Genomic DNA, 22,884 nt, shown 5'->3' with positions numbered 1-22,884 from the left:
GTGGACTGCTGGTCCAGCGCAGCGACGACCAAATAGTATCTGGAGTCGTCCGCGGAAATTCCACGCCGGTGGAACAGAGCCTCGACATGCTGGAACCACGAGGCCGGGTCGCTCTGCCAGGACTCTGGGAGTTTCACAGCCGCGGCGAGAACGGCCGGCTGTGAGAGTTGGGGCGGCGTGGCCGAAGTGGATTCACACTCCTCTTCTGCTCCAAACATGTTCAATTCGGGGTCACCAATGTGGGAGGAATGAGGAAAAACACAGGAGACCAAGGCGAGTTTGATGTTTATTCCTCAACTCCAAAAAACAACTGCAGCTGGAACAACCCTGCACCGGCGAGCCCGGGAACGTAAACCACGCCCCCAGCTCACAGTCCTGCTGGGTGAGAGGCATAGCCCCTAGTGTCCGCCACAACAGTACCGAATTAGGCGTAAGTACCTATAAATGTAAATTAACTATTGTAATATGATAGGGGGTTACAATAACATTACATAAGATAACACAACATAACATAACGTCGGCAGTGAATGAAAGAAGTGAAAGCACGCAGCTTTAAAATGACTAGCAACAGCAAAATGCACTGAAGATTTGATGCCTAAATGAAATGACTACTAGGAGACTACCATGCTAGAAGAGGAGTCATAACAGCAAGGCCAAGATAGCAATAGACTAGCCTACTTAACCCAATCCGGTGTTGGAGCATCATAACAGAGGACAACATAATGCACTTTAAATGAACTCTAACTTGACTTGACTTGACAGTGTACCTTGACGCAAATGAAAACATAATCTGTGACAGTGTACCCACATATTAACAACATTATTCATGTTTGTGCATAGACGATATAAACACAAAACACAAGTGTGTAGGATAATTATTAGTGAAATAAATAATAAATAAGTTCTACCTACATCATAGGCTCATTCTCCGGGCTTTTTGCTGTGTGAAGTCTTGACCTTTTGCTAGCTAGCTCACTCTTCTGTGTGGATTTTGCTACGTAGTATTACGCATGTCCATAATTATGCGCAGGCACACTTTGCATATAATTGAACATATTGTATACCGTAGTCTCAGTGGTCGAGATCTTTGATACGATAGTGGCAAGATAAAGATAGCTCCGTGCATGCGGGCCCTAAAGTGTTGTGGGCTCCGCTGCGGCTGCATTACCTGCATATATGGTAGTTTTGCCTCTGATGCTGAGAGCGTTCCTGCTTCACAGCTACCCGTCCATTAGAGTGTGCGAATTACCCCAAGGAGGGCTAAAAATTGCTCCAAGAGTGTGTGGACAATAGTGTGTGGATTCGTGTGTCTCATACACACATAAAAACACAAATCTACAGACAGATACATATAAATGAAAACACGTGATTGCTTGCAGAAATTGAAAGAGCTTGATATAGTTCACTGACTATCTTTCTAGAGACAAGGAAAGTGATTGCATTATATTGAAAAGGTGGACATTCCTTCCACACAAATGCCTATGGGTAAAGAAAACTGCACAGTGTCATCCAGGGTAGACTGATCTGTATGGTCAGAGGCAAAAGAAAGAACAAAAGCCATGTTTAGAGCACAGTTGTGAAATTTGTGAAGGGCAGAAATGTCTTTGAAATTTTATATGTGACTTGTTGGAGAGTGTACTGCTGATTTTCTCTATGTCCCTCTCTCTTTGTAATCTGCATGTCTATTTGAAAATGTTCTCTTATTTCTGTTGTTCCTGACCTGTTTGTTTTGAGAGTTACATCAAAAATTCAAAAATTGTACTCCCAGTAACAGAACAAGGAAATCTTCAATTGGGAGATCAAACCACATGAAGAATTATTGTGACAGAACAACACTGCAGGTTCCCTTTACAAACAAGATCCACCTGCAAACACACTCTTGTAATAATCCATTCATCTGATGCAGACTAAAAGGCTGTATATTACAGGAAAGTTAATAGACGGTTTTCAAAAGTCGATGGAGAAGGCAGTGCTGATGCAATGCTGGGAATATGTTCCACAACATTGGGGCTGTAATCTCAAACACATAATTTCTCCAAAACCTCAGCGTGGACAGTGGACCAGTGAAAAGGTCTCCATCAGATAACTTAATGGGCCTCAGGTTCAAATAAGGACTGATGCATATCAGGTTTGTAAATGGGAGCCCTCTTTGAAAGAGAGAAAGGTTTTGATATGAGAGATAGTCTTAGACAAAAAAACGATGGCTTTCACGAGTGAGTCCATTTATTTGTTGTTGTATATCATGATAAGGTTTTTGAGTGCTTATTCAAGATTAGGGGCCAAAGGATAATTGTTTGGTTTCATAACCTTTGTCAAGTATCTCTGTTTTAATCAGAATTTTATTGGGGATGTGGGTGTCTGGGTGGCGTAGCAGTCTATTCCGTTGCCTATCAACACAGGGTTCAGTGGTTTGAATCCCCGTGTTACCTCTGGCTTGGTTGGGCGTCCCTACAGACACAGTTGGCCGTGTCTGCAGGTGGGAAGCCGGATGTAGGTATGTGTCCTGGTCGCTACACTAGCGCCTCCTCTAGTCGGTCGGGGTGCCTATTCAGGGGGGAGGGAAAACTGGGGGGCTGGGGGATAGCGTGATCCTCCCACGCGCTACGCCCCCCTGGCAAAACTCCTCACTGTCAGGTGAATAGAAGCGGCTGGCGACTCCACATGTATCGGAGGAGGCATGTGGTAGTCTGCAGCCCTCCCTGGATCGGCAGAGGGGGTGGAGCAGAGATCAGGACGGCTTGGAAGAGTGGAGTAATTGGCCGGATACAGTTGGGGAGAAAAAAAGGGGGGGGGGAATCCCTCCCAAAAAAAGAATTTAGTTGGGGCTAATTCTCTACGATCCAGCTTTTTATGGAAGTCAGGTAGTTGTGCAGAATTACATAACATGCTGGCATTATAGGATTTATGGAGACAAAAATTGGTATCATCTGTATAGCAGTGATAAGATACACAATCAAATTGATGGATTATCTAGTATAAGAGAAGCATATGCACATGGAATAAAACTGGGCCCCGGATAGCACCCTGCACAACAGTAGGGCTAGCATGGAGGTCAGCTCACCAACAGAGGAAGTGAATAGATGGGAAGGGTAATTTTTGGAGGATGAGGTCCACAGTCTGCTCATTTAGATATCATGATGTTAGGTTCTGATGCATTGCAATGTGATATCTTTGTGATGTATAATCAGGATGGTGACATACATTATTCACTCACATTTGTTAACTAGATTTTCATGTTTACTGTGTCCCCAAAATCCTGCTAAAATGGGAGGAAACAACTTGTATGTCTTGGGCTACTTTTTCTTTCAATCAAACAGTTTTACTCTGGACATCAGCGTTCATTTAATTGAGGGTCAACGTCTCAGAAATGCCTGGATAAAACATGACTGCAATTCCAGCTTGCACTAAGTAAGGACGCATTTAAATACTCTTCATCCCTCATTTTTTCCTCCTCTACACAGAGAGTGTTAAATTCAAGCTTCCAGTAGGAGCCACAGCCCATGGTCCTATACTCCAAGATGTGGGCAGCTGAAATGAAATGATGATATAACAACTTGTGCATACAAATATCTGACGGATGTATATCCATGGCAATTTAAAAATTTTGTTCTTCAGTCTCTTCATCTGACATTAGTATTAGTATTTCCAACATTAGTATTCTAATTGAATTGAGTTCATTTTCTTGAAGGGCCAGATGAGGTGATGTGGGCGCCAATTAGATACCGAAGGAAATATGAGGCTTCTTTTAGGGCACAATACATATCCAATAATGGCTTGGCATAAATTCATTTATAGTTTCTGAGCAACTAATATGCTGGACCTCTGATGTTATTATATTTTTAATGCAGTCTATTTGGGATTTGTCCTTTTGACCGATTAAAAGGACCAATAAATGGACTTACTCTGCACATGTAATTTATGCTTCTTGTAGTGGAAAAGGAGGAGAGGTTGCCAGGGCTACACTCCCATTTTATATTGCCAAGGTTTTTCAACAACAGTTATGGTTTCCCCCCTTTTCATTATGAGATTCATCAGCAGGAGTCTCACTGAAGGGAAAACAACAAGGGCAGTGAATAAATTGGATATTACAATTGGACATTTGTGATTTTCAACAATTCTGTTTCTCTGGCAAAGCCAGCCTTAGAAACAGACTACATAATAATGCCAGGCGTCGCTGTACTCCCATAGGCCTGACTAAAGCTGGCATGTCTCTACGGATTATGAGATCCAACTTATTTCAACATTTCGAAGGTGGTGGGTGGGAAAGTGCTGATGACAACAGGAGAGATGATTTTAAGGAAAGGTTAGTGGGTGTGTCAGATGGTAGCCTGAAGAGGCACAACTCAGTTGGCATCACACTCCACAGGAGGGAGACATGAACCCTGCTTGTCACGATGGAAGAAAACAGGAGGTGTAATATGATGTTATCTGAAGCACCCAGGAGGAGTTAACATGTGCCTGAGTCGTGTGAATTTAACAGATAAGGCTTTAGATCAGACTGGGTGTTGGGTTTAAGGTTGAGACACACATTGATGGAGTGGCAAGGTTAAGAGCTTAGGAGATAATTTTCCCATTGATAGTACATGTATACTATCCAATGGCTTCAAGAGGGAAATAGTGAATTTTCCTTATGAACAAATTACTCATTGTAACACATTATAGGATATTTTCAAGATTTAATTTGTCTTGATTTAATTCAAAAATGAAATGAGGATTCTTAGATAAGAAAAAATAATATAATTCTTTTAATTAGTTCGACTGAAAAAGAAAACCTTTTTAATGTTAAAAGCCTTTCTGCCAGGTGATAGAAAACATTATTTAGACCGTGAGATATTCCCAGACACGCACGCACACACACACACACACAAAATACAATGCCCACACATTAGCGAATGAGGCATTGTCTTTTGGGGGGAAAATTAATCTTCAGAGTCAGACTTCACAAAATCTGCCGAGCTAATTAAAACATTAACAGTAGCGTTGAAGGGGGCACAGAGAAACTGTTCCCACACTAATGAGCCAGTGTGGAAGGAAATGTTACCATGATAATAATAATAAGGACACCAATGGAAACTATAAAATCCACTGTGGAAACCCCTGATAAACAGGGAACAAGCTGAAAGAAAAAGACGAAGACGAAGAAGAAGAAGCATATTAATAATAATAATAATAATACATTTTATTTATAGGGTGCCTTTCAGAGCACTCAAAAGACAGTTTACATGAGTTAAAATAAACATAAAAGCAATATACACAACATTAATCACACATTAAAAGCAATTCTGAAAAGGTGAGTTTTGGTTAATGATGTGAATGTGGACAGATGGGTGCAGTCTCTGGTGTTTTTGGGGAGGGGGTTCCAGAGGGAGGGAGTAGCTATGGAGAAGGCTCTGTCACACCAGGTCTGGTGCTTGGTCCTGTGCAGTTTCAGTTATGTTCCTGCAGTGTTTAGCACAACATGCCAAATATATGGAGGAAGCAAACTGTAAAACAGTTCTTGCATTACTGTAAACAGGCAGAAACAGTCATAGTAAGACTAGGCTCATTCTATTCTTAGTTTACATTGGAGAATGGTTATGTAATGTTGTTAACGCACTACTCACTAAACAGCTAAATTTGTCCATCCGTGTCCATTTTTAGCCCATGTTTGTGTGTGGTTCTGATTTTGATGCGTCTTGTGTTTGTGTACAGTCCCCAGACTGCCCGGGACTATTTCCATATGTCTCCATACGTCCTCGGATGGGGACATATGAAAATTTGCCACCTGACTCAATCCCACTCAATTTATAAATGATAAGTCGACAAAAACAATCTATTGATAAAAAAACCCAGGGACGTCTCCATGAATTCATATAGCATTCACCTTCAGCCAGCCCTTTCACCAAAAAAGACATCTTTTTAACAATAGTGTATTTTTTAATCTGAACTGGGGAACGCGGAATTACACTTAATCTGCACTCTTTTATTTATAAAAACCTTATCCGTGACCTCTGCGGGTATCTTGAAAGGAAGAGTTTGAGTGGGTCTGATCATTTGCCTAGATAATGGCTTCTGTCATCTATCATCCTTGGCCGAGGGCAAACGTTCGCACATGCACTACCACTGAAACTCTGCCAACAGCCAGGTAGGGGCTGGGGCGGATGGACAAGAGCTATCGATCTTTAGTTATTGCCATCGCCAGGTGCACATTTACATGCGGATGAAGACAGCCAACTTTCAGGAAGCCGAGGACAATTTAAGGTCACAATAAGGGTGTTCAAATGGGCTCCACCGCTTCAAAATGTGCTGACGTAGGTTAGTTGGAGTTATCTGTAGCTCATTACATGACATGGATGGATGGTCAGAAGAGGGGAGGCAGGACAAAGACTCAGATGGAGGAGCACATTCAATTCAATTCAATTCAATTTAAATTGTATAGCCCAATATCACAAATTACAAATTTGCCTCAGTGGGCTTAACAGCAACACAACATCCTGTCCTTAGACCCTCTCATCGGATAAGGAACAGCTCCCTAAAAAAACCCTTTAACAAGGAGAAAAAAATAGGAAGAAACCTCAGGGAGAGCAACAGAGGAGGGATCTCTCTCCCAAGACGGACAGCGTGCAATGGATGTTGTGTTCACGCAATTTACATAATACAACATTGAAAGAGGATAACAGAATTATAATGGACATAAAATTTATGAAGAACATGACGCACAGGATGCCAAGCAGTGTCCAGATGCCATCAGAACAGTCCAGGACCCAAGCCACGCGACCAGCATCATCATGTTAAAAAAAAACTTATTTGAGGAGAGGAAGGGCAGGCAGCATCCAAATGGCGACCACCATCACCACGGAGACCTGGGAGGAGAACCGACTGCACGTGCACACAAGAGAGACTCGCATGACACCATTCAAACACAGAAAAAGAGAAAGGAGAAGACATCATTCAGAGAGAGAGAAAAGACATGTTAGAGGACAGAACAGTTTGCAATAGTCATTAGTCATAATCAATTAAGTCATCAACTAGTCATAATTTATACTCTGTAATCTATACTCGATAATCTCCTCGGCAGAACAGTGGTTGGTAAATTCATTGAGACAAAAAACCGATCCGCCATCCAGTACAGGTTGTGAAGCATTCAACTTAAAGGCAACTAATGGTAAGCTAAGGCAAAAAGATGAGTTTTAAATTTGGATTTAAAGGACGCCACAGACTGATTGTCTGATGGCAGCAGGCAGGTTATTCCACAACAATGGAGCCCGATAGGAAAAGGCCCTGCTGCCAGCTGACTTCTTTTTAACTTTGGGTACACACAGGAGCCCTATATTTTGAGAACGAAGAGCTCAAGATGGCGTGTAAGGTTTAAGGAGATCAGACAGGTAAGATGGGGCAAGCCCATTTAGGATTTTATAAGTCAGCAGAAGCACCTTGTATTCTGATCTAACATGGATAGGAAGCCAATGAAGGGAGGCAAGAATTGGTGTAATGTGGTCAAATTTCCTAGTTTTAGTTAAGATTCTGGCAGCAGGATTCTGAACCATCTGAAGACTTTTAGTACTAGAATGTGGCAGACCTGAGAACAGAACATTACAGCAATCAAGTCTGGATGAAACAAATGCATGTATTAGAGTCTCTGCATCAGCCATGGAGAGAAAAGACAGAATTCTAGCTATGTTACGTAAGTGAAAAAAGAGTCTTGGTGATTTCTTTAATGTGCTTATCAAAGGAAAGGCTGGGATCAAATGTAACACAAGATTTTTGGCTGCCACACTTTGTTAAACCACAGAGTTGTTGATTGTTATCGTTACTTGATCAAATTGGTGTCTGTGTCTAGCAGGGCCAATGACCAGCATCCGTTTTCTCTGCCTGATCTCTCTCTCTCTCTCTCTCTCTCTCTCTCTCTCTCTCTCTCTCTCTCTCTCTCTCTCTCTCTCTCTCTCTCTCTCTCTCTCTCTCTCTCTCTCATTTCCCTAGAATTCTGCCCTATGTTTGCATCATTCATAAAACTTTACATAGCAAAACATTCATCAATGTTAAGGCCCCCATTTGATATATTTTGGAATGTAAAATAAATCTTCAGGTTTGCTTTATACCAAATGTAGTGAAAATTTAGGTGGTCAAAATTATTAGCCCCCATGTGATTTTTTTTGTTTTTTGCTTTCAAAACACACCTGAGCAATCAGTCAGCATTGAACTTTACTTAAGGGACTCCCATGATCAGGGCTACTGGCACTTGAACACTTAATTGGGAGGGGGGAGGGACTACTCTTAGATTCCTGATAAGAAGTAATTTCATCATGCCAAAAAGTAAAGAAATCAGTCTGGAACTCAGAAAGAAGACAGTGGATGTTCGTCTTAGGGGGGAAGGCTATACTGCCATTTCCAAGCATTTCACAGTGTCTAGAACAGCTGTGCGTTGCATCACTGCAAAGCAAAAGGAGACAAATTTTGTTAGAAACAAACCTGGGCGGGGTTGAAAATGCAAGATTTAAAAAACTTTGGAGAGGAAAATAGTCAGAGATGTCAACAACAATCCCCAGATCTCTGCCAAGATTATTGTTGCTGAACTGGCCTCTTCTGGACTTGATGTATCAAGGAAGACTGTTGTGAGGGCTCTTCATCGTGGTGGGCTTTGAGGTCATCATCCAAGAAAAACTCCATTGCTCACACAGCGGCACAGCAGAGCCAGACTGAAATTTGCCTGTGAACATTTGAAACATGGGCGTGAGTTTTGGAAGTCTGTCCTTTGGTCTGATGAGACTAAACTGTTTGGGCACATGGATGTTGCTTTTGTTTGGCGAAGGAAGGGAGAGGCCTTCAACCCTAAAGACACAGTTGCCACAGTTAAACATAGTGGTGGGAACATAATGCTGTGGGGCTGTTTTGCTGCTTCAGGCACAGGGAACCTTGTTCGGGTACATGGGACCATGAAGAAAGAAGATTATGTTGACATTTTGAAGGATAATGTAAAGAAATCTGCTGCCAGCCTAGCTTTAGGTCACTGCTGGGTCTTCCAGCAAGACAATGACTCGAAGCATATACATTAAAGTTGGTCCAAAGCTTTTTGAAGGACACCAAAATCAAGGTCCTGGAGTGGCCCTCTCAGAGCCCAGATCTCAATCCTATTGAGAATCTGTGGCGGGAGCTCAAGGTTAATGTCCATGCTCGAAGACCATGCAATTTGGATAAGCTGGAACAATTTGCCATGGGAGAATGGGCTAACATCCTTCAAGAGACATGATGTGCCAACCTAGTTAGGAACTACCATAAGAGGTTGTTGTCGGTTGTGAGTCAGAAAGGTTACACTATTGACTATTAATTGTCAGAGGGCTAATAATTTTGGCGTTGTCATTTTTATTTTTTCTTGTTTTCAATTCAGTCCATCAGTAAAATATCTTAATCAAGCTTAGTGGAGATTTTGTCCTTGTTCTTCTGGAAGCTGTTAAACTATAAACACTTTTGGTTATCGTCATTTCCATGGAAAAGTTAAGGGTTTTGTTTGATTTCATAAAGGAGGCTAATAATTTTGACCTTAACTGTATAAGTACAAAGTGGAGGGGTAATCCAGTTGGTTTAGCTGAGAAAACTTGAGGTCCGTGTCTTGCATGTTTGCCCTGTCTCTCAGGTTTGTCGAAGTTATCTGTAGCTCATTACATGACATGAATGGATGGTCAGAAGAAGGGAGGCAGGACAAAGACTCACACGGAGGAGCACATGCCGTTTACTCTGTCTGATCTCTCTCTCTCTCTTTCTCTCTCTCTCTTGCTCTCTCTCTCTCTCTCTCTCTCTGGCTCTACAGGTACAAGGACAAAGTGGAGTGGTAATCCAGTTGTTTTAGCTGAGAAAACTTGAGGTCCATGTCTTGCATGTTTGCCCCATCTCTCAGGCTGTTTGAATATCCTGTCTTGATGACTCAAGATCAAATGTATATTAAGCAGTTGAGATGTCTGATGCCAAATTAAACTACTCAGATGTCAAGTATGACTGTGCATCATGACATCAGGCAAAGTCTGCATGAAGTCTGTGTACATACCAGTAACTGCTCCTGGGAAATACTGTTAGGTAGAGCACCAGCCACATACATATGATATGTTCAGAGCACAATGACAATCAAAAAGGTACATATATATATAATACAGCCATGTATCCCCTCTCACGTTGATAAATTTAAATCCGCCTTTGCATGATTTATAGTTTCCCACTAAACCCCATTTTCTGAGCCAAATGCTCAGTGGCCTAAATCCATTTATCGAATCAGTCACTATTTTTGACAAAACCTTAAATGATGCTCACATAGTTAGACACAATTTGCAGATCGCATTCACTCTTTTTGCAAAACTCTACACACATTCTCACTCACTAAAGCACATTTTGTACTGTGACACACGTGTTGCAAAATGGTAAGCATGGGGTGGCAGAAGTTAAATACAACTACAACACAGGTGTCATCGTTTACACTCAATAACTCAATTCGAACCAGGATCCCTATGTTGGGTAGGCAACGGAATAGACCACTACACTACCCAGATGCCCATGCCTTTGTTTCTTTATGTCTGTGTTGCTATATGGATCAAATACATCTTAAAGGAGGTTGTGTTACATAGTGCCAGGAGGTAGACGAGAAGCCATGAGTCTTGTGTTTCCGTTTGCCTGTTTCTGTAGAAAGCAGTACTTGTGATGAACTACTGAGTGTGTATGTTGGAGTCAAAGAACAACAGATGAACTGATTCAACCTTCTTTAATTTTCTTACCTGATTATTGAGCATGCATCAAGACATGTATGCTGGAGTGTTTCTATAGGTTGACTGTCTTTAAACGCCAAGGGGCTAAACATGTAAGACTTCTTTATTTTGCTGAGCCTATAAAGACACTGAGTCCCTCTGTCCTCGGAGAGAGACAGCTCCCTTTGACTTCTGTGTCAGGGTATTTTGTCTGCAATATGTTGTATACAATATGTTGTAGTCCTCAACTTGTCAATGTTTCGTGAAATTACTTCTGAGTCTTGAGTAGTCTGCAGGCCATTTCCACAACACCAACAACGGATGGAAACAATCTGAGAAGCAGAGGAGGGAGAGCACTGGTAGTGTACAAGGAGGAGGAGGGGTAGGAACATATGATTGGCCAATGTGCCATTGTGGAAGTCCCTGGTCAGCGTGGTGGCAGCGTGACCCTTGGGTCCATATGACACTGAACATCATCTTCCATTTCTGGGTGGTCTTCAGGACGTCTGAGCATGAGCAGCAGGTTCATGAGCAGGCAGAGCACCTGTCTATGTCATGGTTTGGGACAACATCAGTTTTTCCCTGTGGTGTCTGGATACGGGAGTGGTTCAGCATCAACCAGCTGTCACAATCCTATGGTTCGGGCATATTTCCTCTCTCTGTCCCTCTGCATTTGCCCTTTATCTGTTAGCCCCATGTGATTTTACACACACACACACACACACACACACACACACACACACACACACACACACACACACACACACACCATACTTCCCTTACGTCATCCTTCAGATGAGAAGTTAAAACCGAGGTCCTGACTCACTGTGGTCATTAAAGATCCCATGGAACTTATTGCAAAGTACAACCCCTGGTGTCCTGGCAAATTCCCAAACTGGCTCTCTCCATCTGCCCACCTAATCATCTCCCTGTGTAATTCGCTCAATTATTACCCCCTCTCCACCTCAAGCTGATGTGTGGTGAGTGTTCTGGTGCAAAATGGCTGCCTTGCATCACCCAGGTGGGTGCTACACATTGAAGGGGTAAACTCACTTCAACCACCACCACCAATGTAAAGCGTTTTGGGTGTGTAGATAAAGTACTATGTAAATGTAATCCATTATTATGCGCTTTGAGTGGCTGTTGCAGCTAGAAACCTGCTATATAAAATGCAACTTGATTGATTGATTAATATTATCATTATTATTATTACCTGCCATCCTAAAGATGTCTACCAGATGTCCTCAGATTTTCCCTCCGGACCATTGTCCTTTTCCAGATTGTAAAGCGTCAATGTGCTTCATGTCTTGCTCTTTAGCATCTGTTCTGTTTATCTGAAACCTGTTACCTGCCTGTTTTGAACCTTGCATGTTTATTGGAAATTTTGATTCTTACCTGCTCCTTCTATTCTGGTTTTGACCTTTGCCTGCCTCACCACCCTTGTAAGCCTTCGTACCACCACTTTGTGTATTAAATCACTGGACTGTATCAGTCTGCCCCAGTCATCTGCATTTGGGTCCTCTCCCTGTGTTCCTGTTGCCCTGCTTGCACCAGCCATGACACAGCGATTCTATATATTTTGTGTTTTCAAATATATGTAAGTGACGTGTCTGTGAATGTTCTCATTCATCCAGGTCATGGTTATCCAAAGGAGTTGAATCAAGTGCAACTGGACTTGGTATGTACCCGTGAAGACGTGACCGGCACTATCCCGGGAGGCCAGACCAGCCAGAGCAAGCATCTTGATAACGTGACTAGCCAAAGAAAAACTTGGCCCATAGGAATGCAGTGGATACAACTTCGTGGTGCAGGACAAGAACATTTCAGTGACACCGTGTCCCCCAATACAATTTCATAGATTAAAATTCGTGACTATGACACGAAATCTTTTGATATCCGGTTGATTAAGATTTCCCTCCACCAAACTTTACAGTTGGCACAATGCAGTTAGGCAGGTAACGTTCTCCCGGCGCCCGCCAAACCCAGACTAATCCATCAGACTGCCAGACAGAGAAGCGTGATTCGTCACTCCACAGAATACGTTTCCACTGCTCCAGAGTCCAGTGGCAGCGTGCTTTACACCACTCCATCCGACGCTTGGCATTGTGCTTGGGGATGCAAGGCTTACATGTAGCTGCTCAGCCATGGAGACGCATTCCATGAAGCTCCCGGCACACAGTTTTTGTGCTGATGTTAATGCCAGAGGAAGTTTGGAACTCTGCAGTTATTGAGTCAACAGAGCGTTGGCGACTTTTACGCACTATGCGCCTCAGCACTCGTTGTGTGACTTTACGTGGTCTGCCACTTCGCGGCTGAGTTGCTGTTGTTCCTAAACGCTTCCACTTTTCAATAATACCAGTTACAGTTGACCGTGGAATATCTAGAAGGGAAGAAATTTCACGAACTGACTTATTGCAAAGGTGGCATCCTATGACAGTACCACGCTTGAATTCACTGAGCTCTTCAGAACAACCCATTCTTTCACAATGTTTGTAAATGCAGACTGCATGGCTAGCTGCTGGGTTTTATACACCTGTGGCAATGGGTCTGAACGAAACACCTGAATTCAATGATTAAGAGGTGTGTCCGAATACTTTTGTACATATAGTGTAGCTCTTATAACGTTTTTGTGCAATTGAGCTAAATATAATCGTACTGTAAATATATGCAATTTTATTAACATTCAGTGAGCGACAGGTCCGTATCTTTTTTCCCACACAAAGTTATTAAAATTTGAAAACTCAAAACGGTCAAAATGACTGCCTTGGTCCTTACGTTCCCCATTAAAGATCCAGGGGATGAGAGGAAGTAAAGAAAATAAAAGTATCCCTGGAGAATAGGAAAGGTGGGAGGCGGGACCAGGTGTAAAAACAAACAGATTTATTAATAAAAACGAATTCTACGTCAACATATACAACAAAAAGGGCAACTGAAGAAGCTGGCTCTTGACTAACCAGGCTTAGATAACAAGAACTCAGACCAGACCAAAAAGAAACAAGAACAATAACATAGCTTTCAACCTCCTTCTCAAGGAGTATTGATCATTAACACAAGAGCTCGCTCTCTGGTTGCCAACACTGGCCGTCTCTCTCTCTCACTTTGGCTGCCAACAACGGCCCACTGGGCGCCTCTCTCCAAGTTACATACCCAGCTGATGATGGATTGCAATCACCTGGGCTCAACCAGCAGCTCCACAGGAGGCGGAGCATTACCTGGAGAGGGAAAATTACACAGACACCCAACACACGACACTAGGGCCGTAACAGTCGGTCTAACTTTTATCCCTGTCCAGCGCAAGGCTCTCCCAAGGGCATACACTTTATTTGGGGCTCACCTTGGATTAAGCAGGTGCATTGTGCAATTACAAGTAAATTCCAGTTTATATTTCCACCTTTTGTTAACAGCCAAATTAGAGGGAAATGAAGAATGCCCACAGCCCTTCCAAAATACATGCAATTTCTTGGGCAATAAAGGTATTTCCACAGGGCTAGTGATTGAATTAGGGGTTATGGACAGTATTTTCTTGCTAAAATAGTTTATTATACTGTCTTTCAAGCCTACAATTTCCTATTCACTTTCATAAAATACATTTTGCAGAGATAACCTAATGAATAAAAACTAAAAAATACCTATTGAATACATTTGGGAATCAAGTGCTTTTTCAAGACATTATAAATAATGAGAAATCAATATCACCAAGCATGAAACATTTTCTAAATTATGAATTTGGCCACTGCAGGGTTGTCTGATGCCATCAAGGAGATGACAAACCACAACCGTGTTTCCAAGTAATTTATTGAGAATCATTACAAGGAACATATGTTGTGGTGAATGAATGTCACATGATAACAGTTTCTTTTGGCTCCCAGCTCTCCTTCCACTTGGCTCCACTGTAAGAGACAACACTATGAGTGATTACAGTCATTAATCCACACTTACCTAAAAGGTGGTTTGCTTAATTGAGTTACATTGTCCATATTCACTACCACAAACACAGGGAACTTATTTGTTATGCATGCTTTACATTTGGGAAACCAAGACAATGTTCTCAAAATTTCTCATATATGGAAAAAAAAAAGTAGGAGGGCTTTATTTTTATTTCTTGGTCTCTAAGACCTGAAATCTCAATAGTAGAAATGTAGAAATTTGTCCAAAAACTAACATAAGAGAAAAGAGAAGTTTTGATGCTATGGACACCAACAAAGCAGTAAATAACTGTATTAGAAAAGCTTGCTGTGTGATAATTTTAATGGAATGTATTTTTAGACATATATCACTAGTGTAAGCATGTTGATGATACAAAGAGCATATTCAAGTGTTTTTGAGGTTGTTTTTGACTGTCAACAGTCAAAAAGCTGCTTCCAATTCAAGTGTGCATAACCACAACTCACTCAATAATGGCTCAAGTGATTAGATTTTGGTCAGAATCAACCCGTATCATGCCAGATGGGCAATACAGGGTCAGTGTTTACAATAGCTAATTTTCTTTTAACATTATAGTGCAACTGTATCCAAAAATGTGAAAGCAATTAATGACTGCTGTAGTGAACCCAGGAATACAAGTTTTGATTCTTCCAGAAACATTACATGGTTTAATCTGACATTCTGCTTGTGTATGCACAAGGGCACTCACACACAAATGGCCTTTGTTTCACCTCATATAAAAATGCCAAGCTGACATTAAACAGACCAGGAACTCACCTGAGGAACCAAGTCTTTGTATATGGTTAAGTCAAGTCAATTTTATTTGTATAGCCCAATATCAGGATTTATGGATTCACATGGACCACTTAACGACCTTTCCAGGTCATCGTCATTGTTAATCATAGGGAGAAGATTTAATCTCATCTCCACAAGAAAGAAACTCTTAACCACCAGATGATGGCAACAGGAAAATGACTTGAATTGACAAATTCAAGCCTCATTCTTTCCCTCTCTCCCGCTCTATATCTTTTATGTTATAATCATGAATTACTTTTGAACTTTACAGGAATGAAGAATGAGTTTTATTGAAGGCTTTCTATATCCTCCAATCTCTCTCGCTCTCTCTCATGCATACACACACACTCTCTCCTTGGAGCCTTTGCTGGTAATCTTATCCAAGGTTATACGTTCTGTAGCATTCCTGGGAAGACTTAAATGTGACTTTACCTAGTTCTGCACATACTATCTGAATTGATATGCATTAGCTGTTTAACCATCTAGTAATTCCGTTAATATTACTCAGCACGTTTTCATGAAGAATAGTTCAACCCCTATATTTGTGCGATATAAAATGACAGAGTTATTAAAATCAGATTTAATGCATTGTTTGCCATGTGACCGCTCTCCCATGTAGTGGCCGTTTTTGGTAGGACAAATGTCTGAATTATTGACATAGCCTAAATGACCATTATTGCATTGATTTTCTTTAAAATGGTTTAATGCATTATCTAGACATGATTTGTCTTGTAGAATTGAAATGTAATTGTCTTGTAGAATTGAAATGTACTCCCATTAGTGCTAGACACAACTTAGAGAATTAAGGTTTTATTGACTTTATTCTGTATTCACTTGTGTGATTAATATTATGCAATTTCTATGCACTCACCCATAGATTTACATGATGTGTTGATATTGACGACAGAAATTAATATTAAAAGCATTGTAGCCTTCAAATATATCCCCTAGAGGGAACATTATTAAGATTATTCTTCGGTTAAAAAAAAACAGTCCCCCTGTTCAAACAAAGAAACAAAGTCCTGGCCTGACGTGTTAGCTCTCCTGTGTTGTGCCATCCTCTTGGCCAGCGTCTGTTTAGTTTCCCTGAGGTACAAGTCACAGCAATCCTCCCGGCACTTAATAGTGTTCACTATATTGCTCTGTTTGTGCCAGGGGACCCGATCCTTGGGGTGGACCAACTTCTGGTGCAGTGTGTTTTGGAGTTTGAAAGCAACTGAGATGTGGCGTTTGGAAAATACACGTCTCAACACTCCCGCCACATATGGAATCACCGCTGGTTTATGCTTAGGTTGTCTTTCTCCTCTCTTCGATCAGCTGGTGCACTGTTTGGGCGTCTTCCTGGCCTTGACAAACGCCAAGTTAGGATAACCACACTTAACCAGGGCCTGTTTAATGTGGGATTTCTCCACTTCCCCGACTGGTGTCAGTGGGGACGTCTCAGCTCAGCGGCACAGCGGTGGGGGCTAAGAGTACATCTGTCGCCATCTTACAATGCTGTGATTGCAAACATTCCCAAATCCTCTGTGAATAGTACACATGGCCATTGAAACGCTAGTTAATGGTCACGCCCATATTTGCATATGAAAGTGATAACTGGTTTTGGTCGTTATGCAACTGTATTGTTTATAAGGGTGGGGATACCTGCAGTCAGTTTAGACTGAAGAGGTCGCTTAGATGAGTGATGAAACGTGTCTGTCAATAAACATTGTATCCAAGTAATAGATTCAACTTCCTTTGATTTTCTTGCCTGGATTATTGAGCATGCATAAAGATGCTATTCTATATAAGCCCTTCATTCCTTCTGCTATCAGGTTACTAAATGCCGATAGTAGTCATTTTAAATGAATGCCACATTATCTAAATTAGTGTGAACTAAAATGTTTTTATCTTTCTTTGCTTTTTCACCTGGCTCCTCATGTAAGCTTGCATTTATGGGGCGACCTGAGGGTGCCAGAGTGTGTTGCCGAGTGCTTCATTGCTTTTAATTTAAGTGATTTTTTTTTGTTTTATTTGCTTTTCACCTGGTTCCTCATGTAAGCGTGCATATACGGAGCGACCCGAGGATGTCAGTGTATTTGCTGCTTGTGTTCCTTGTACCCATGTGCTGATTTGTTGTCTGACATGTAGCTGCTGCCTGCCTTTTGTTGTTTTTTTTCGTGGACTGGTTAGGCTGTAGAACTGAATTGCCCTTTTGGGATAAATAAAGTCGTCCAAGTCTGAGATAGCCTGGGATGGTTGTTAAGTGTTCCTGTTTCCTGCTGTGAATCTGATAACCATGTCAAAAACATGGTTCCTTTGGTGAGTCTCATGTCTGGTTACTGTCAGTTTGGCACCTTTATGTGAGGTGAAGAAAAGGCCATTTGTATGCGAGTGTGCCCTTGTGGACACATGGGCACAAAGTCAAATTAAACCACAATGTTTCTGGAAGAATCAAAACTTGTATGCTTAGGGTTGCTTACAAGATCAGTTAAAAGAAAATACTCAGCTCAACCTCATTTGATGGCTTTTACTGTGTTTAATGTTTGTTAATTCTCTTTCACCTGACATGCCATATAAAATGTACTTGTGCAAATATACATACCATCCAGAGCAAGGATGCCACTGCATGTATACCGCTACGTGGCCCTACAGAGAACACAAGATGAAATAGAGATACATTAATTTCCTTTGTTTTCATCAGATATAAACATGGTCGATGCAGGCTTTTAAATATAAAACATTAAAATCTAACTGAAATAAAGGTCAGAAAAACTTTCTAATTCAAATATCAATAAAAAATAGTTAGAATGACCATTCAAAGAGTTAAGCTTTATTGTGAAAGTTTGCCATTCTAAAACAGAACAATACATTTTGATGTAAATATTTGAAAAAAATAAGATGCATGTGTTGGTAATCCATTGACATTTTAATCAAGTAATAACCTAAGTCTGGCTCTAGTATATGGAAATTATAACAGAACTAAGGTGTGTCATCTGCCTAACTTGCCCTTTTATAAGATAGTTACAAAATAATTTCCACATATTCAGAATCAGAATCATGTTTATTGGCCATGTAGGTTTGCACTACATGGAATTTGACTCTGGTTTCGTGGTTCTCTCAGTGTACTTAACATAGAATAACAACACTACAACATAACAATCTTCAGATATATATATATACACAAGAATTGACTTATACAGGCAAAATAAGAGGCGATAAAGTGCAATGGTGCAGATAATATATATTTGAACTCCCTGTCACCATCTGTACCATTGATTTATTTTATAAACCAAAATTAAGCAACAATTTCTAATCTGCTGTAAATTATTGACATTATTTACAGCAGATTCGAATAGAACTGCCAAGGGACCAGTTGCTTAGTAAGCTATGGTATAGGGGACATTTACAGTGGTTATTGATCGTTATTGATCAGTTGGGTAGATCAGATCTACCCATTTTAGAAGGAAGAATAATTGTTATCTAACTTTAATTTTGTTTGTACTTCAATACAATTCTACAAATATTTTCGAGCCTGTTCTTTCTATACTGCTGAATCATTGCATCAAAGCTTTTTTGAATTACAAGCCTCCCTGATTCTTTCAATATTTTTTTTGTAGAGGAAACTTGTAGACATTTTTTTTTTAAAGAATTTTCTCCCTCTTTTTTATTTTCCCTCCCAAATGGTATCTGGCCAATTACTCCACTCTTCCGAGCTGTCCCGGTTGCTGCTCCACCCCCTCTGCCGATCCGGGGAGGGCTGTAGACTACCACATGCCTCCTCCGATACGTGTGGAGTCGCCAGCCGCTTCTTTTCACCTAAAAATGAGGAGTTTTGCTGGGGGGACGTAGCACATGGGAGGACCACGCTATTCCCCCCAGTTCCCCCTCAACCCTGAACAGGCGCCCCGACCAACCAGAGGAGGCGCTAATGCAGCGACCAGGACACATACCCACATCACAGACAATTGTGTCTGTAGGGACGCCCAACCAAGCCGGAGGTAATACAGGGATTTGAACCAGAGATCCCCGTGTTGGTAGGCAACATGGGGATGCTACCCGGACGCCCAACTTGTAGACTCTTGATGAATGGGGCATTCTGCAATGGATTGAAAGGTATGAATAATTTGTAGGTTCACACAACCAAACATTGCAAAATTATGAAACTGAAGAGCGAGAAAAGCTGACTTTAAAATTTAAATTTTAAATTTAAATTGTCTGCTCGCCTCCATTTCAGTTGAAACTCAATTTCAGTTTTTGCATCCATGTAACAAAGAAAGTTAGCTAGCGCAACTCCAAATCAGTCTTCTCCCAAGGAATTGAAGTGAACGAGACCTGTCTGTCATTAGAGTTCCAAAAACGACACAAAATGATAATTAAATTTCTTCAAATAGTGCGTGCAGCATAATGCAAGTATTTAGCCAGGAAGACAAGAATATACTATTGGTAGCCACCTCAAGATCATTTTATTAGCTAGTTTTCTTTACATGAAAGACTTTCAAACTGGTTTGGGCTTGCGCCTTTCCAGCATGGTTCCACAGAATGAAGCTGGAAATATAGGTCTTTTGGACGAATGGTGGACTTGTTTGGTTCAAAACATTTGGTTTTTGCTGCACATTTTCAAGAAATCTGTAATTTTATGTCATTTTCAGAACTCTAATGACATGGGTTCTTGTTCACCTTGGGAGAAGGCTGAGTTGGAACTGGGCAAGCTAACTACAGAACATGGATGCAAAAACTGAAATTGAGTTCAGACTGACATGGAGGTCTATGGACAATGACAGAATTTTCTTTTTAAAGTCCACTGTTCCTTTAATAATTTAAGTCAGACTTGCAGTCAGACTTAAACACATTTTATAAAATACACATACCAATAGAACCTGCCTTCCTCTTTCTTCACCAGGAAAAGAGACTGTCTTCTTTTCTGTGATGGTGACACAGACACAGGAGGAGCCAGGAAGGAGGACACAGTAGTGGGGACCAGGGAGGACACAGGAGGGGTCAGGGAGGAGGAACTAGTAGGAACCAGGGAGGACACAGTAGGGGCCAGACAGGGGGGCACTGGTGGGGCCAGAGGGGAGGACAGAGTGGGGGCCAGGGAGGACACAGGTGGGGTCAGGGAGGAGGAGGATCTAGTAGGGGCCAGGGAGGAGGATCTAGTAGAGGCCAAGGAGGAGGATCTAGTAGGGGCCAGGGAGGACACAGGAGGGGTCCAGAAGGAGGACACATAAGGGGCCAGGGAGGACACAGGGGGGGCCATGGAGGAGGACACAGGAATGGCCAGGGAGGACGCAGTAGGGGTCAGGGAGGACACAGTAAGGACTAGGGTAGAGGGCACAGGAGTAGCCAGGGAGGATAGAGGCGTTGTCAGGGAGGATACAGGAAGGGTCAGGGAGGACACAGAAGGGGCCAGGGAGGACACAGTAGCGGCTAGGGTGGAGAACACAGGAGTGGTCAGGTCAGACACAGTAGGGGCCAGGGAGAAGGAACCAGTAGGGGCCAGTGAGGAGGAACCAGTAGGGGCTGGGGAGGACACGGTAGGGGCCAGGGAGGAGGAACCAGTAGGGGCTGGGGAGGACACGGTAGGGGCCAGGGAGTAGGACACAGGAGGGGCCAGGGAGGAGGCTATAGGAGGGGCCAGGGAAGACATAGGAGGGGCCTGGGAGGAGGACACAGGAGTGAGTGTAAGGGTGACCATAGGGTCGGACTCAGGGCAAGGCACAGGGTTGGACACAGACATGGGATCAGACACAGGGGCAGTCACCACAGCTGGTGAAATGGCAGGCGGGTCAGCTGCTGGAGTCTGTCCAGTGTTGGCTTCAGGTTCAGATGGCACAGTCACTATGGGGAAGAAAATTGTTTTAAGAAGATTGAGATAAACGAGCACAGCAAATAGCTGCATATCAGAAACTATTAAAGCTGATCTACTGTGGCGACCCCTAATGGGAGCAGCTGGAAGTAGTAGTAGTAGTAGTAGCAGTAGTATAAGCTATTAAAGCTTCACTACCTAAGATTTTCAATAATTTGAAACAAGGACCGTGATGACTCAACCACATGTCTATATGGCCCTGACTCTACTGTAAAGACCATCTATCAATGAGAGGAAAATCAGATTTTCATGTCACTGTTGTGCATTTCCTGTGCACACAAATTGATTTTCATAAGTTTAATTTGAGAATTGGTTGAGAATTTACTGACACTTGTGAAATTCCCCAATAAACAAAGCTCAGGATCTAATGGGAGGGTAACTGCTGTGATCTTGGTCAAGGTGTCATAGAAGTTGTACCAAAAGGGCCTCACTTTTGTACAAAGCCAGGTACAGTTCAGGAAGTAGCCGACCTCTATGCCACATCTGAAGCACATTTCTGACAATTCAGGTTTGGATTTATGTAGTTTCTGTGGGGTGAGGTATAGTTGATGGAGGGAATTATAGTGAATCAGTCTGTACTGGGCACTAATGGCAGCTGCCAAACTGCCTTGACATAAATCTGACTAGAGTTGTTCATCAATTGCTATGTTCAGATCTGATTCCCATCTCGCTCTAGATTTGTGCAGACCTGGCTTTGGGCCCTCATTCAGCAGTAAAGAGTATATTTTAGAAATGAATCTGTATACATTTCCCTCATGAAGCATTTTCTCCACATCAGTAAGTACAGGTAAATCATTCCAGGGCCCAGGTTGGTTCTAAAAATTTTTTTTAACTGAAGATAACAGAAGAATGTCTTTTTGGACAAGTCGTATTCCCTCTTCAATTGTTCAAAGGACAATTTTTGTAGCAGTCTTCCAAATGCTGAATCCCTTTATGATGCCAAGTCTCTAGAATCTTGTTGTTTAGAGTCATGGGTATGAGTTCATTTAGTCTCAGAGGTGTTTTTGGTGACAGTACCATTTTCAGTCCAAGACGACCATGAGTCTCACACCATATTTTAATCAAATGCTTTAAAATAGGGTTGTCTGTTCTGTTGGAGATAATTCTGGAGTTCCACTTATAAATAAAATCACTGAATAACTTTTATTTCAGGGAGTGCAATCCAATTTGTATCCAGGAGGGGACACTGTCACCCTCAAAAAAGGATGGAATAAATTGCATTTGAGCTGCCAAATAATATTTTTTATAACTGGGTAATCAAAGGCCCCCTAATCTATAATCCCATGTTAACTTTTCTATAGATACCCTGGGCACTTTCCAATTTCATATAAATTGTAATATATTCATTTTCACACAGTTAACTCTGCCAATTAGAGTAATGGGCAAACTCATCCACCTATGTAGATCATCTTCAATTCTACTAAGCAATGGGAGGTAATTAAGTTTGTACAAATGTTTAAGGCCATTATCTTCAGTTATTCCAAGATATCTTATACCATTTAGAAGCCTCTTGAATGGGCTTTTTTGCTGATAGTATGATCAAAAATCATTAGTGGAATAATTTCACTTTTTTCCCAGTTCACCTTATATCCTAAAATAACACCATGAGCA

At 41.7% G+C, this 22,884-nt stretch overlaps 1 protein-coding gene across 1 annotated transcript in view; it reads right to left on the bottom strand.

The window, feature by feature from the left end:
- Nucleotides 1-13,571: 13,571 nt before the first annotated feature.
- LOC130126026 (mucin-5AC-like) overlaps nucleotides 13,572-22,884 on the bottom strand; it is a 50,400-nt gene continuing 41,087 nt past the window's right edge. The window contains exons 10-12 of the mRNA XM_056295401.1: nucleotides 20,276-21,245; nucleotides 18,010-18,053; nucleotides 13,572-14,596 (exon numbers count right to left, since the gene is read on the bottom strand). Coding sequence (XP_056151376.1) covers nucleotides 18,044-18,053; nucleotides 20,276-21,245 — 980 coding nt within the window. The 3' untranslated portion in view covers nucleotides 13,572-14,596; nucleotides 18,010-18,043. The remainder of the gene's footprint in view (nucleotides 14,597-18,009; nucleotides 18,054-20,275; nucleotides 21,246-22,884) is intronic.

The sequence above is a fragment of the Lampris incognitus genome, chromosome 16 (genome assembly GCF_029633865.1).
Source record: "Lampris incognitus isolate fLamInc1 chromosome 16, fLamInc1.hap2, whole genome shotgun sequence".
Taxonomy (NCBI): Eukaryota; Metazoa; Chordata; class Actinopteri; order Lampriformes; family Lampridae; genus Lampris; species Lampris incognitus.
Note: the sequence above shows the minus strand (reverse complement) of the source record. Positions and strands in the feature narration are given on the sequence as shown.